At 39.3% G+C, this 14030-nt stretch overlaps 1 protein-coding gene across 1 annotated transcript in view; it reads right to left on the bottom strand.

Annotated features, from left to right (window-relative positions):
* The window catches only part of LOC135704037 (leucine-rich repeats and immunoglobulin-like domains protein 2), a 52923-nt gene extending 39932 nt beyond the window's left edge, over positions 1–12991 (bottom strand). The window contains exon 1 of the mRNA XM_065225446.1: positions 11830–12991. Coding sequence (XP_065081518.1) covers positions 11830–12083 — 254 coding nt within the window. The 5' untranslated portion in view covers positions 12084–12991. The remainder of the gene's footprint in view (positions 1–11829) is intronic.
* Positions 12992–14030: the final 1039 nt, after the last annotated feature.

Genomic DNA, 14030 nt, shown 5'->3' with positions numbered 1-14030 from the left:
AACAAACGGCAATTAATGCGACAATACTAATCAAACGCACACTCCTTTACCTAGCTCATACATTGATGGATGAGGGGATTTAAGGTATGGCCTCAAATCCACAAGCAAAAGAGTGCGCATCTGACTTGCTCATGTCTGCGGCTGTGGAATAATTCTAGCGACGATTATCACTACCAAGCGGCGCCGGTGGTATAGTAGTAAGCGTGATTACCTCTCACCCCAGCAGGCCTGGGTTCAATCCCAGTCAGCGCCGCCGGGATGTTCTGAGGCAGGGAAGTAAAGTCGTTGGTCCCCAGTTCATGAGTTGATGAGTTGATAGGTAGGGTCCAGGTGTGGAGCTGCTTTCCTGGCGTCGGTAGCATTGCACAGTGGTCCAGAATGCAGATTTAGGTGGAATGATATGTTTTGAGACTGAAATTGAAACTTTAGACTAAAAGTCTCTTCTACAAAGTTGTTCCTTATAGTTAGGCCCTCATTTTTATGATAATGCATTCTAGGGAGTGTACCCCATTGGGCATAAATACGTTAGGCATACGGACGTTAGGCATACGGACGTTAGGCATACGGATGTTAGGCATACGGACGTTAGGCATAGTGGACGTTAGGCATAAATTCATTAGGCATAATGGACGATAGGCATAATATACGTTAGGCATAATGGACGTTAGGCATAAAATACCTTGCTGCTGTGCAACTCTAGAAACCTGCTTAACCTGTAAACCTGTAAACAATGCTTAAATTAGGCTTAGCGTTGAATAAAAAATGATACAAGTTAAACAAACATAGTTTATTTAATAAGCACAGTTTGGAATCCATTATTTATCATATCATAAGTGACGTATCTACATATTTACTTAGATCCATGATTAGTAGCGATAGTGGTTAAGTAATCTTACAATGAAAACTCAGCTTAGTCTTGAACTATATCTTGAAATCAATCGCATCTAGAAATAAAAAAAATCACACATTTGTTGTAATATATTCTTACACACATATTGCAAAAGTCAAAGAAGAAAAAGTTTTCCTCAAAGAAGAGCTCATGAAATAAAGAATGGTGAATTCTGTGATTTTTCATTCAATAACAAAAAAAAACAGCCAAGATTGAATAGAATATGATGCCAAAGAACAGCTCATGAAATCAAGAATGGTTAATTCTGTGGTTTTTCATTCAATAACAAAAAAACATACCTGCTGCTTCCAGGATTTCCTGCCATACTTTTCGATACAACGATTCTGATTTTGTTGTCATCAGAATGAAAACTAGCGGAACCGTCTGCTGATGTGAGGGAGCGATACTTCCATGAACAGTGACGAGTTACCAAAACAAACAAGGAACTGTGGCAAACGTACCATCTGTAACCCAATACTTTGCCTGTCCAAGACGTCGTTCATGAGTTCCAAAAATTAAGGCTCTTTCATTATTGTCACCGAAGTCAGCAATCAATAGACGGTCTCCATTATCATCCTTCTGGAATTCATCCGGTAGATTATGCCTAACGTCCATTATGCCTAACGTCCTTTATGCCCAACGTCCATTATGCCTATCGTACATTATGCCTAACGTCCGTATGCCTAACGTACGTATGCCTAACGACCGTATGCCTAACGTCGTGCACCCCATTCTAGGGTGGTTCTTATTATCATTAAAATTAAAAATCTATCTTTTTTGTTTGAATAAATTAAGGTATACATTCTTCGGCAAAGTTATAGCTGAGCTAATTTAAAGCAACCTGGTTTTTTTTTTTTGTTTATTAATTTATTTGATAAGGCTCAACCGAATTAACTTCACAGAGCCGAGGATTCTTGGTCACTATACAATACATCTTAAAGCTATAGTCAAAAGGTACAACACAATAAACACTTTATCTTCCGCTATCCAAAAAGCCTCCTCCATCAGAACTGGAGCCGCTTCCAGTAGTTTCATTGTATGGCAAATTGTTGTACGCCAACGAGGGTCAGAGCGCGTCCATTGCAGCAATGGACGCAAAATGTGGTCAGCACTCACACACTCATCACGAAACGGTTGCTTTCCAAAGTCGACGACGCATCGACCGAAAGAACTGCTGATGAAGAACAATGAGGAGGACCACACAATGGTTGCTGCCGAGACAACAGACGATCGCGTAGCACACATCGAGAGTGGCCTGCTTTTGTCGACAGCTGAGTGAACACTGTAAAGCAACTTGGTTGAAAACCACTTTTTTGGCCGATTTAGAGCTATTTTCTTGAATTGAGTTAGGGTGGTGCTAAAAAAAGTAGTTATTTTGCTCTAGTTTTCTTATTTCAAATTTCTCAGCAAAGGTGTCTACAAACGACTTTTAGATCTTTAGAAGGTGCTGCAGAAAGCTTGTCAATATCTTTCGCCGATCAAGAGTTATTGACGTTTTTGTACTAAAAATATGCACTTTTCAAATGTTAATATCTCTGGTTGGGGCAAACAAAAAAAAGTTTTTATACGGCATTTGAAAGGGCGTATGTTATTCTGAATAGTTTGAAAAAATTGGAGTTATGTTATTTTTTGAACTCGTTTAAAATTAATTCGAATTTATTCATTTTTTACTAAATTTGGGTATATCTTTTTTATTAGAAGAGATACAACAGAAAACAAATTTCGCTATGAAACATTCGCCTTAAAGAGTTTTAAAAGTTGCATATTGACAGAGTCAATGAAAGCTCTTCCTCTTTATTGATGAAGCCTTGAACTATGCAGGAAGTGATCAAAAGAGAAGGAATGCGGATTACCGTGTATCTTTTATTCATACTCAGGACCACTTCGATCATTATGTATAACCTTCTCAGCGATGCCTCGGATGATCTAACGTTTCTTCATGAATCCAGATATCTTATCTAGATATTTAGGAACTTCAAACATTACTGAAGCCTTGTTGAGTGGCCTTTTAAATGCTTGCCGATGTATCACTTTTTGAGTATTTTTACCCGGCAGCAACCGGCTGGGTTGTGGTAGCTTGTGGAAACGGAAGTCCATTAGATACAATGGTTGGTTTTGAATTTCAAATGTGTAATCCCGGACAAACAGTGGGAACTGTTTGTCTATGCACATAGACCAAATACCAGAATCTCCGAAAGCACCTTACCAAGGCATCTATCGACCATAGATGTGCGGCTCAGACAACGTCTGACTAGCATTCAGCGATTGAATAAGGACAGTATGTCCCCGAATACTGTACCTAAGATCAAAATCGGATATGATATCGAATTATTATCCCCGAAGATACTCAACCATTTGTTTTTTGCTTTATTAAAGTGACTTTCAGCCAGGAGCTGGTTCGTCACTTAACCAACTGATTTGACGGCAGCGACTATTTGCGTAATTTAAAGTAGCCGACAGAAGTTTGACCTGGTCTGGAATAAGAACAGCCATGACAAAGGAAGCCCATAAATATGGTATCTCATGTATAACCTCTCAATTTTCACCTCGGTTTATATCATTGTTTGACTGTTACATCCTTATCACCAATTGCCCTGTTCGTTGTGTTCCCCTATTGCTTGCCATATCATGCTGTGTTGAAATTGTTGAGACCCAACCAACTTGCCATAGCAGGGAAGATATGGTTGTGTCGAGCACTCCAGATGTGTTTCCCACCTTCTCCTAGTGACATCTTTTACGACTATTTACCCGTCAAACACACTTCAAAATACGTTTATGCCCGTGTACGATGGGATGATAAGCTCGCTGCTTTATGGCCTTCTATCGATAGAGAGTCTACGTCTAAGAATCGACCACCACTTGCTCGGTGTTTGACATCTTTCTTGTCTAATGATGTATAACACAAGTCAAGTGGGTGTGATTATAACACCCGCCAGCAAAAACGATTCTTTTCTTATAATTCGTACGATAATCCAACCACTTGAATCAACCCAGTTCGTGGCAAAAGTCGCAATGCTCATATCGGTTGATTGGATGGAAAGATATGAACGGGTAGGGAACGGTTTGTTTACGTGATTATCGATAGAGCAAAAGATAAGCGACCGTTCATTTCTTGGAGTTGTTATTGACTGTCAATGATTTTATGGCACTATTTGATATAGACCGTTTCAATTCTTGGAACTGGCTTGCTACCGAAGTTAATATTTAGCAGTTTTCTTTTTCCGGTGGTTAATGTTGGAAATTATGTGCAATTTTGTATTCCTCGAAACTCCGAGGTCATATCAATTTGAATATTTTTTGGAAAAAGTTCAGTCTTGACTACCTTTTCGAAAACAAGCAAATCTTGCCATGTCTTAACTTATCGCAATTACCATCGAACGTTCGACAACGTTAGCCCATTATGGGAAAAAAAAGGTGAAATAATGTCGTAAAATTATACACATCCATCAGTTAACAGTGATGTAATTTGGCGATATGAGTTTTTTGTTGTGTGTTGATAAGTAAACCAAACACAATTTGCGACCCCGAGAGGCAGAGTGTTTTAAAACAGAAATCCATTAGTAAATTGCGTTGACACAAATGTTTACCTGGAATTATTTGCCCTAACATAAAATCGATTTTAAGGACACGGGAAATTGTACCAATATACGAGTTGATAAGTTCCAACGCTTGAACAAGTGTAGCTTAAGACAATCTAAAATGCCTCAATCTAGCACACCTACAATCGAAAGAAGACCTCCGAAAGCACCAAAGCGACGGCGGATGTGTCCCCAAAAAAGCTGAGAGCGGTATTTAGGTACCTCTCAACCAGCACTGGCGGAAATAAGCATTAGCGTAGCTAATGGGGTGCCTAGGGTGTCTGCTGCCTCTGCCTAATACCAACAATTTAAATTATATAAATCTTCAAACAAATTTGGAAGGAGCCAGGCAGCTTAGGCACCCCCATTAGCTACGCCAATGGAAATAAGCATATCGAGTGTCATCACGGCAGCGATAACGGACGTATTGATGGTGCGTAAATCGTGTGTGAGCTAAGTTATTCAATGGGGGAGGGGGTATTGCTCTGGTTTAAGTTGTAATCAGTGCTTAGAGGGGCACGTGTTGTTGATATCCATCCGAAGATGTTGGCGTAGTAATAGTTCGAATGATGGGGGAATCATTCCTCTACCTGTTTGTGGTGATAGGTTTTTAAATTGAGCTTTAATTTGCGAGAAATCGGCGATTGACCGGTTAGTTTACAAAAGCAATTACGCCCTAATCTTGAAGTTCTTCGGAAGTTTTGACAGGCACACCGGCGCAACCATCGGTAATTGAGAGATTTACAACTGACGCTGACGGAAATATCGAGAGCTTCGGAGAAGAGGTATGAATATCAGGCAAACTGCGGGAGCTTAAGGAAAGTTCCGTGAATTTTAGGGAAATCCAGACAACTCTAATTTATTGAGAAGTTAAAAGAATTTCTGGGGGAGTAAAGATATCTTGAGAGAAGTCACAACTAGCGGGAAAGTTTAAAGATCTTCAAGAGAATACTGAGACAACTTCGTACATTTCAGGAAAATGTTGAAAACTTCATCGAAGATCTAGAGAAGTTTTTTTTTTAGAACCTCAGAGTAGTTCTGACGAGAACTTAGTTCTGAGGAGAACTTCAGAGTAGTTCTGAGGAGAAGTTCAAAGTAGTTCTGACTAGAACTTCAAAGTAGTTCTGATGAGAACTTCAGAGAAATTCTGAGGAGAATTTCAGAGTAGTTCTGATGAAAACTTCAGAATATTTCTGTGGAGAGTTTCAGAGTAGTTCTGAGGAGACCTTCACGGTTTTAAGGAGAACTTCAGAGTAGTTCTGAAGAGAATTTAAGGGAAATTCCGAGAACTCCAGAGAAGTTCCATTGGCATCAGGAAAATTTCGGGAAATTTGCGAAACTCCCCGGGAGCACCCGGAAAATATATGGCCAGTGTGGTCCTGAGTATCTAATGTGGTCACCAATGTTCTTACTTTTGAATTCTCATATAGTTTGTTGTGTCACATGAGGATGTAGGTTCAAGTTTCACTTCTCAGGGGGTATATGTAATATGTTCGGTTCTGGCCAACGTAGTACTGGGTACTTAATATGGCCACCAATGATCATATTTTTGAAGTATCATGTAATTTGATGAGTCACATGTGGGTGTTGCTTCAAGAAAAATCTGACCAGTTCTCCGGTCAGATTCCATGAGATGACCCATAAGAGTGCGGTCTGTAGTTGTGAAATCAAAGTACGTAGTTTTCAAAGGATTTCAATAGAGAAATACAAAGAAATTCCAAGAAGAATTGTTGACAAATTTTGAGATGAATACTGACGTGAATCTTAGAAGAAATCCAAATAAATTATAGGGAGAATTTAAAGAGAATCCCGAGAGGATGCTTTGCTAAATTTAAAAATAAATTCCTGAAAAAAGTCAGAGAATTTTCAAATACAGTCCTGTTACCAGATTTTCAAAATTTGATCCGCAAAATCCGCGATTTTTCAAAAGAAATCGGCGACTTCAAATACTAATCCGCGACAAATTAAAAACGGTATTCATTGCTTAACAATACCATTTGTATTACTACTACATGGCATTTCAAACTTATAGCTTATAACATATTAGCTTTTCGCCTGCACTCAACTGTGTTCTTTGAAGCACTTCCACATTGAGAACTTTCTATGTCTGTACCATCATATGTCCAAGGAAGTCGAGCAATTTTCCATCCCGAAAAATTAATAGACAGGGACATGCTTCGTAGCTGCGCCCTAGCCTACTGAGTTAAGGTGGTATCGTTTGCACCATTTGAAAAAAAAAATGTATGATCTTATTTTATGATCTTGGTTGCAAATAATAAAACCCCCCCTAAATTATATTGAATAAAAGTGGCCTAGCTTTTCTGAAACATTTTTGACGTCGGATTACGTATTTCGGCAACATATTGGGGGTGCAATTTAAAAAAAAAACCAAAATCGACCACATTACGAAAAGAGGTCAGGTTTTGCCCACATATAACTCTGTCAATAGCAGATGGATTTTAATTCTAAACAGCCAAACGATTGGAAATGTATCTACCACCCAAGTAACCTGCAAGCTTTATAGAGGATTTATAGCATTCTACAAGTCTAAATCATAGTCTACAGAACTCTCATAAAACCAAAATTGTTGCTTGGGCAATCTGCTAAAATGAACACTTTATTAATTTTCAATAGGTCAGCTATACATTACACTGCTGATATTGAAACAGCTTTTAATAGAGTAAATTATATTTATCGAGATGAAAAATACACAAATGTCCAACTGTTGTAATGGGGATCGAAATTATCACCGATTGCCTGCAAAAAGCGCTTTCCCTAACACAGATTTAAAAATCGAATTCCATCCGGTCCCACTGAACGGTGCTCATTTATTCATCGTGTGTGGTGGTGTCCGGTCGTCGGTGTCAGCAGCAGCAGCAGCAGTGATTTCGGCGTGTGGCGTTGAACATTGTTCTCCAGTACACAACGAAAGGCAGCCTGCAAGCAGCGAGCTGCAGAGCTCACATGAGAATCCATAGAAGGAGAAAGAAGCCGCACCGCTTTGGATCGGAAACAATTTCTTCGTGAACCGCTGCGGGTCATCTATGCCAAGCGCGTCACCATTGCTCCAAACAACATACAGCTCGCCAGCCTCATCCGCGTTGAACACCCTAATAGCTCAGCATTATTTACTCAGCCATCAAGACAAAACGTTCCTTTTCAGGACCACCATAACAGTATGAAAGTGGTACATACAAATTTTCGCAATGACCGAATACCACATGACCATGTTAATAAACCAGAGACACTTCGTAAGGTTTTCTCCAGGACGCTAGAAAAAAGCAAAAAAATTACGAATTTATATGATTGATCGCGATTGGAAAAATTTGAGCAAGAAATGCCTCCAATCAATATTCGCTTTTTTATCTATTGAATAAAACAAAAATTCCGTGCGTTTTGTGCACGTAAATGCGTAATTTTGTCATCAGAAAACGAGGCGTTTCCGTGATGGGAAAAGTGGTTTCCCTAAAACAGTCGCCGAATATTGATACCAGGCGGTACCGATCTTTATGCCTTTTGGTGCAAATTTTAAGCCCCTCCTATTAAGAGCATTATGCTTAAAAAAAACCTTGCCGAATTCTTTTAATAGAAGGGGTATAAAATTTGCATCAAAAAGTATAAACGTAGGTACCGTTCGGTAGGCTCAGATTCTGTGATTGATGTGTTTTCCCTAATACACATTTCATTTCCGCAGAGCTATAATTTCCAAAAACATCCAGCAAAATCTCCAACCCATCGGTCCTTTTCAAGACCACAAATCTATATATATATAAAAATGAATTTCTGTCTGTCTGTCTGTCTGACCCTTATATACTCGGAAACTACTGAACCGATTGGCGTGAAAATTTGTATACAGGGGTTTTGGGGCCGTGGAAGGTTCTTATGATGGTTCGAGACCCCTCCCCCTTCTGTAAGGGGGGGCTCCCATACAAATGAAACAGAAATTTCTGCATAACTCGAGAACTAATCAAGCAAATGGAACCAAATTAGGCATGTGGGGGCGAGTGTGGGGGTATAAGGAGATAATCATAGGGCGTAGCCCCTTAGATAATAGGGGGGGGGGCTACGTACAATATAGCATGCTTTTTTTAAATCGGCGCATAAACTCAAGCTAATATTGAATCCCGAGCAAGACCGGGCACACTCAGCTAGTGACTAATAAAAGAGTTAACTAAAGAGTAAGAGCTTAAATCCAAGACATTTTGTCCAAGATTGGCTTGTACAACATGGACATCGACAGAGCACCTAAAAAAACAGTCAAATTGCTTCCGAATTTCAACCTATTGAAAGTGTTCACTGATAACGAGTTAAGAAAACAATTTAATATTTACTATACTTTTTCTGTGACATCATAACTACCGTTCGTAATCCTACGTAAAATCTACAGTCGTGTATTGGATACAACCTCTCATTTTTTTTTTAAACATTTATGCATTTTAATTTAACTTGAAAATCCCAATAAAAAATAGGGTGCATAGAACAAATTACCATGCAATAAATTTAATTTGAGGTTTTCCCTCTTCATAATGTAGGAATATCATAAAGGGGGAAATAAAAAAAACTTTCAGTGTATATTTATTTTTCGAGTATCACTATTTCATTTGGGTATGGATACTCGCTTTGCTAGATCTTATTATGTTGTTCTTTTACAGAATTTTTACATAAATTTGAACTAGACCGGTTCGGCATGCTAGATCCTTGAAATCCAATCAGCCGGTTTCAGTTGTTGAAAACGGATTTTATCGAACTCATTCCTAATCTTTTTTGGCAACTCACTAGGTAAGCCGTCTTCAATCTGAACGATCCCCCTTATTCGTTGCGCACATCTTCGTTCCAGTCGGATCACTACCAAGAACCATTCTCAGTGGGTCGTTATCTGACATTATTACGATGGGCCTAGCCCACCATAGTCGCCAGATTTTTGCATTCGATCTAAATTTCTTAATTTACAAACCTGCTGCAATGATACTTAATTATTCAATTCTTTTCTACAGTGATTCAAATTTCCGAGCTAAATCCAATCTTTTCAAAATTGGTTTGATTTTTTTTTTTTTTTCGAAGTGGGACCAAATCAAAAACGATTCAGGAAATTCCTAACTGAGGTGACACTTTTCAAAGCAGATTCAAAACTGAGTCTGAACTTTTCTGCTGAAGTGAGTCCAAACTAGTTTTCTAACACTTTTTGAGCTTATATTTTCCAAATGGAATAACATCAATTGTTGAGAATACTGGGTTTACATCAACAAAAGTACTATTTTTATAGAAATTTCGGTTTCTTGATCAGACAAGATGGATTTTGGCTCTGTCCTTTGAAAAATAGGCTTGGATGTTATAGAATAGACCTTTGTGAGTTCATTCGTGATGGTAGATTTGTTTGAAGCCAGGTTGGATTTCGGTTCAATCGTTTTATATTTGTGCTTGGATTTTATTGAATGGAAGTTGCTGAATACCGGAAGAACGAACCTGGTTAATATTCACAATAGAAGGTATTTTCATAAAAATGATTTTTCTGTTTTGTCGAACTAAGTTTTGGCTCTTATCTTTGAAAAATAGACTTGTATTTTATAGAATAAAAGTTGCTGAAACCATACGTGAGGGTTGAATTTCTTCAATTTTTGAGCCAAGTCGAATTTCGGCTCCTTCCTTTGAAAAATAGGCGTGGATTTTACAGAATTGCTGAATCCATACGTATTTTCATTGTAATTTAGTTTTTCGGTTCTGCCAAATTGCATTTTGGGTTATATTTTTGAAAAATAAGCTTTTATTTTATAGAATTGACCTTGCTGAATCCATAAGTGAAGGTTAAACCGGGTTTGTAATTCGAAAAGCGTTTTTTTTTTCCTTTGAAAGTTATGCTTAGATTTTATAGAATTGACCTTTCTGAATTCATATGAGATGATTTTAAAGCTGACACAAAGCCAGCTTTAAATTGACAAAACTAGGTTTTTTTGTTGAAATTTGATTTTATGTTCAGCCAAGCTGCTTGGCTCCTACCTATGAATATTGCGCTTGGATTTTGTTGAATAGACCTTCCTGAATCCATACGTCTATTTAGATTTTTTGAAGCAAGCACAATTGTTGAGAAAACTGAGTTATATTTGGATAGGGAGGAACTATCGAAAACTGAACGTTTTTTATAAGAACTGTCACGTTTGTGGTATTCCGCTTGATGGTTTATCCGGAATTTATCAATACCCAAAGATCAATTGCTCCTGTTCATCTACATTATTACCAATGTTCTTGCTTGAAAGGATACAGAAACTTATGCGCGAAATGGGTATATAATAAAGTCAACATTTGTGGTATTAGTGTCAAAAATCACGGCTTCAAAGAAGTATAAGGCTAATGCAAAGGCTAAGAAAAAATGTTAGCGTTTGAAATATATGGTTTAGACGTAATGTAAAACAAATTTAAAATGTTTTTTTTTTTTTTATTTTTTTTTATCCCCCCTCCCTCGACTGGTGCGAGCATCGAGTGACAAAAGAAAAACTTGTGATTAGTTTCGGCTTTATTTCATTAGGTTATACATAAGTTGATAAAGTTAAAATTTGCATGGCTCATAGATCATGGCGATTTCATAAGATTAAAAATATTCAAAATGCCAGACTCGGGTAAAGGGCTACTTTTGTCTAGTTCTCAGACTAAATTTTTGATAGCCTGTACTATGGAAAAGTTGCTTGAACAAATATTCAAGATTCTAAGAGAAATATTTGTGCTATTTCAAATTAATCTAGTGAAGAATTCCACGAGGACCATCAACATAATTTGCAGTCGTTGACAAAAAATGACCCCTGCATTTTGAAGCCTATTTTTTGAAGAACTTGATAGTTCTTCATATACCTAGTAGAAATCTTTCCAATGATCTTACATAAACAGCTCTTGGGAGCGATGATACTAAATAAACAACTAGCATTCAAACATCAAATCTGTGCCCAAAAAACCCACATTCTAGATCAAACGATTGTTCCTAAACTAGACTATATATCAGTAGACAAGCTTTGACTGTGGTGTGTTTATTGATGGACGAGCGCGTTTCGAACAAATACTCGAAAGCCATACACAACAATCCTATTCGTGCGCGTACACCCCAGCCGCCGCCGTCATATCCACATAGTACACAACTCGGCTCCAACAACGAAGCCATATGTGAACCATTCTTCCGATAAGCGATAAAATAAATACTCGACCCAATGCTTGCAGCACTCAAACTTAAAAGCTAGACAAACCAAACGTCGCTCCTTGGAGGCGAATCAATTGAGCCTCAAGTTCCACGTTTTCTCAGAACAATTACCAATTGTCCAACGATTGTGATGATTTCATTCCTAATAGAAGTCTCGTTCCGACTTGGGTATTGCTACTTACAGATTTTCCACCCACAGGGGAATGGGGAACAGCGTTTGCAAGCTTTTCTCCGAACAGTCGATGACATTTCCAAGGCACGAACAGAGCCGGGGACAGTCGCCACTGGCGACCATCCCGGTAGCATCCTGGTCCCAATCCGTCAACTGGCCATCGCTCGACGACGACGCATGAACCACCGTGGTCGTCGCCAGAGACAGCATCCAAATGCCGACGACGACGTTGAGAACGACGTCGACGGCAATTAATCTGGGCATTTTATTTTTAATCACGTCGCTGATATTTACACTAATTTCTTGCCTTCGCTAGAGCTACCTAGCAGTAGTTTTTCCTTCTCTCGAAATTAATTGCTTGTTTTATTTTCCTCGCACGAGTGTCGTCGTCGTCGCACTTTTGCCGAGCGAATCGAAGGAATTTCTCGATGATAATTCATGTTGGAAACTGTCTCCTCACTTTAGAATTATTTTCAATTTCAATGAATTTATTTTTGCGTTTCTGTGTACTTATATAAACACATCTCATTACCCCGTACGAGAGAGAACCAAAACGACGGCGGATACAATAATATACCCGCGCGCACTAATATGTCGCGCATTTACAGCTACAGCTCGCTGAGTACGGTTTCCCGACCAGTGTTCTATATGGGATCATGCCGTTCAGAGTGGTGTGCTCGACGTGCACACCAGCGCAACGATGCTTCTAAATACAGCTAACCGTCGTCATCGCGGGCACTAACAGGCCAACCAGCCAGCCTAACGTACCAACACCCTACCCTCTATCACTGTGGTAGTGTTTTGTCTGCTGATATTCGACTGCCTTGTAGTAGCACTCTACACTCTCTCTAGGCAATCCGTGTCAAAATAGTACGCAAAAAATCACTTTTTCCAGGCACATCCGGTCGGATTTTCGTCTCGCTATCACGATGAAGACAAATTTTCCACTTTTCACTTTCGGTCTTCACTAAATCCTACCACCTTCGGTCTACCAAATCCGTAAAATCCCGCTTCGAAATCACACTTTTTCCTATATTTTTATTTGATTTCCGCTCACTACACCTCCGTTTTCTCTCTTTTGCTGCCTTCTTCAGTGCGGTTGCTCACTGCGCGCGCGGAGGGACAAAAAGTCGCCTCTGACCAGCGAAAACTCCGAGAACAAACTGTTCAAGCGCATCCAAGTCAACTGCCAGCGGACTCCAATCCAATCCAACCCAACCAGCCAAGTAGCACAGCTCTCTCCCTCTCTATCTCTCTCTCACTCACGACATCACTCTCCACGTTCCGAGTTCAAATTTGAGTTGTTTGGTTGTTGCTTTGTTGCTGATATAGAATCTCGACTTCGAAGCAACTCAGCAGGCATAGAGAGATAGAGCGAAGCAAGACTCTGTAGACATCTTGGCTCTGTCAGTTGTTGGTTGTTCAAATCGTGTGGGAAGCCTCTAAAGGCAGCAACAACAATAAAAGAAAAAGAAAATAGCTACCCCACGCTTTTGAAGCGAAAAGAAAGAAAACAACAACAGCACTCCGATACAGACACCGACACAATCCAACGCGGTTAGGTTATTCCCTGAACCTCCTCTACTCTAGCCCTGGTCCCTAGAAGCGTGAGTGGGAGTATTCTGTGAGCTGTGTTTTCCGTTCCGCGCGATGTGCTGCTTAGGAGGATTATGCACGCTTGATTCGATGGTGGTGGTTTTGAATGTATAGTTATGCTTACAATGCTCTTACATCGTTGCTTGATTTGTGGAATGAATTGGATACATTTCAGATAACTCAAGGTTTGTAACTTTGGACTATAATAGAGTGCACCTACGCACTAGATGCCGTTCGTTGGAGCGTTTACCCTAAACGGCAATGATGGCGTAGCAATGCTGCCAGTGTCAATATGTGTCACAATTCTTCCACCAGTACTAGCTAGCATTCGTCAATCCCTCTGGGCAAGGGGACCATGCGTCTCCTTAAAAATGATGATGCGTCTCCTTAAGAACGTTGATTGTGGAGATGACGGTAAAATGCCCATGGTAAGGAAGATTTCCGTCTAATCCACATAGGGAATTGATATTTTGGTAAAATGCCATCTAAATGTTGGACTAGACTATTTTTTCTAGATTTTCTCAATGCAAAATGCGCCCCTTACACACTTAGAAATTACTAATTTTACACGTTACGAAATCGATCTTTGACATAAAGGATCAGACGTAAATAAAT

This window comes from Ochlerotatus camptorhynchus, unplaced genomic scaffold (assembly GCF_037179485.1).
Source record: "Ochlerotatus camptorhynchus isolate MF236.1 unplaced genomic scaffold, CSIRO-AGI_Acam_v1.1 ptg000229l, whole genome shotgun sequence".
Lineage (NCBI taxonomy): Eukaryota > Metazoa > Arthropoda > Insecta > Diptera > Culicidae > Ochlerotatus > Ochlerotatus camptorhynchus.
The sequence above is the reverse complement of the archived record's forward strand: the minus strand, read 5'-3'. Positions and strand labels throughout refer to the sequence as shown.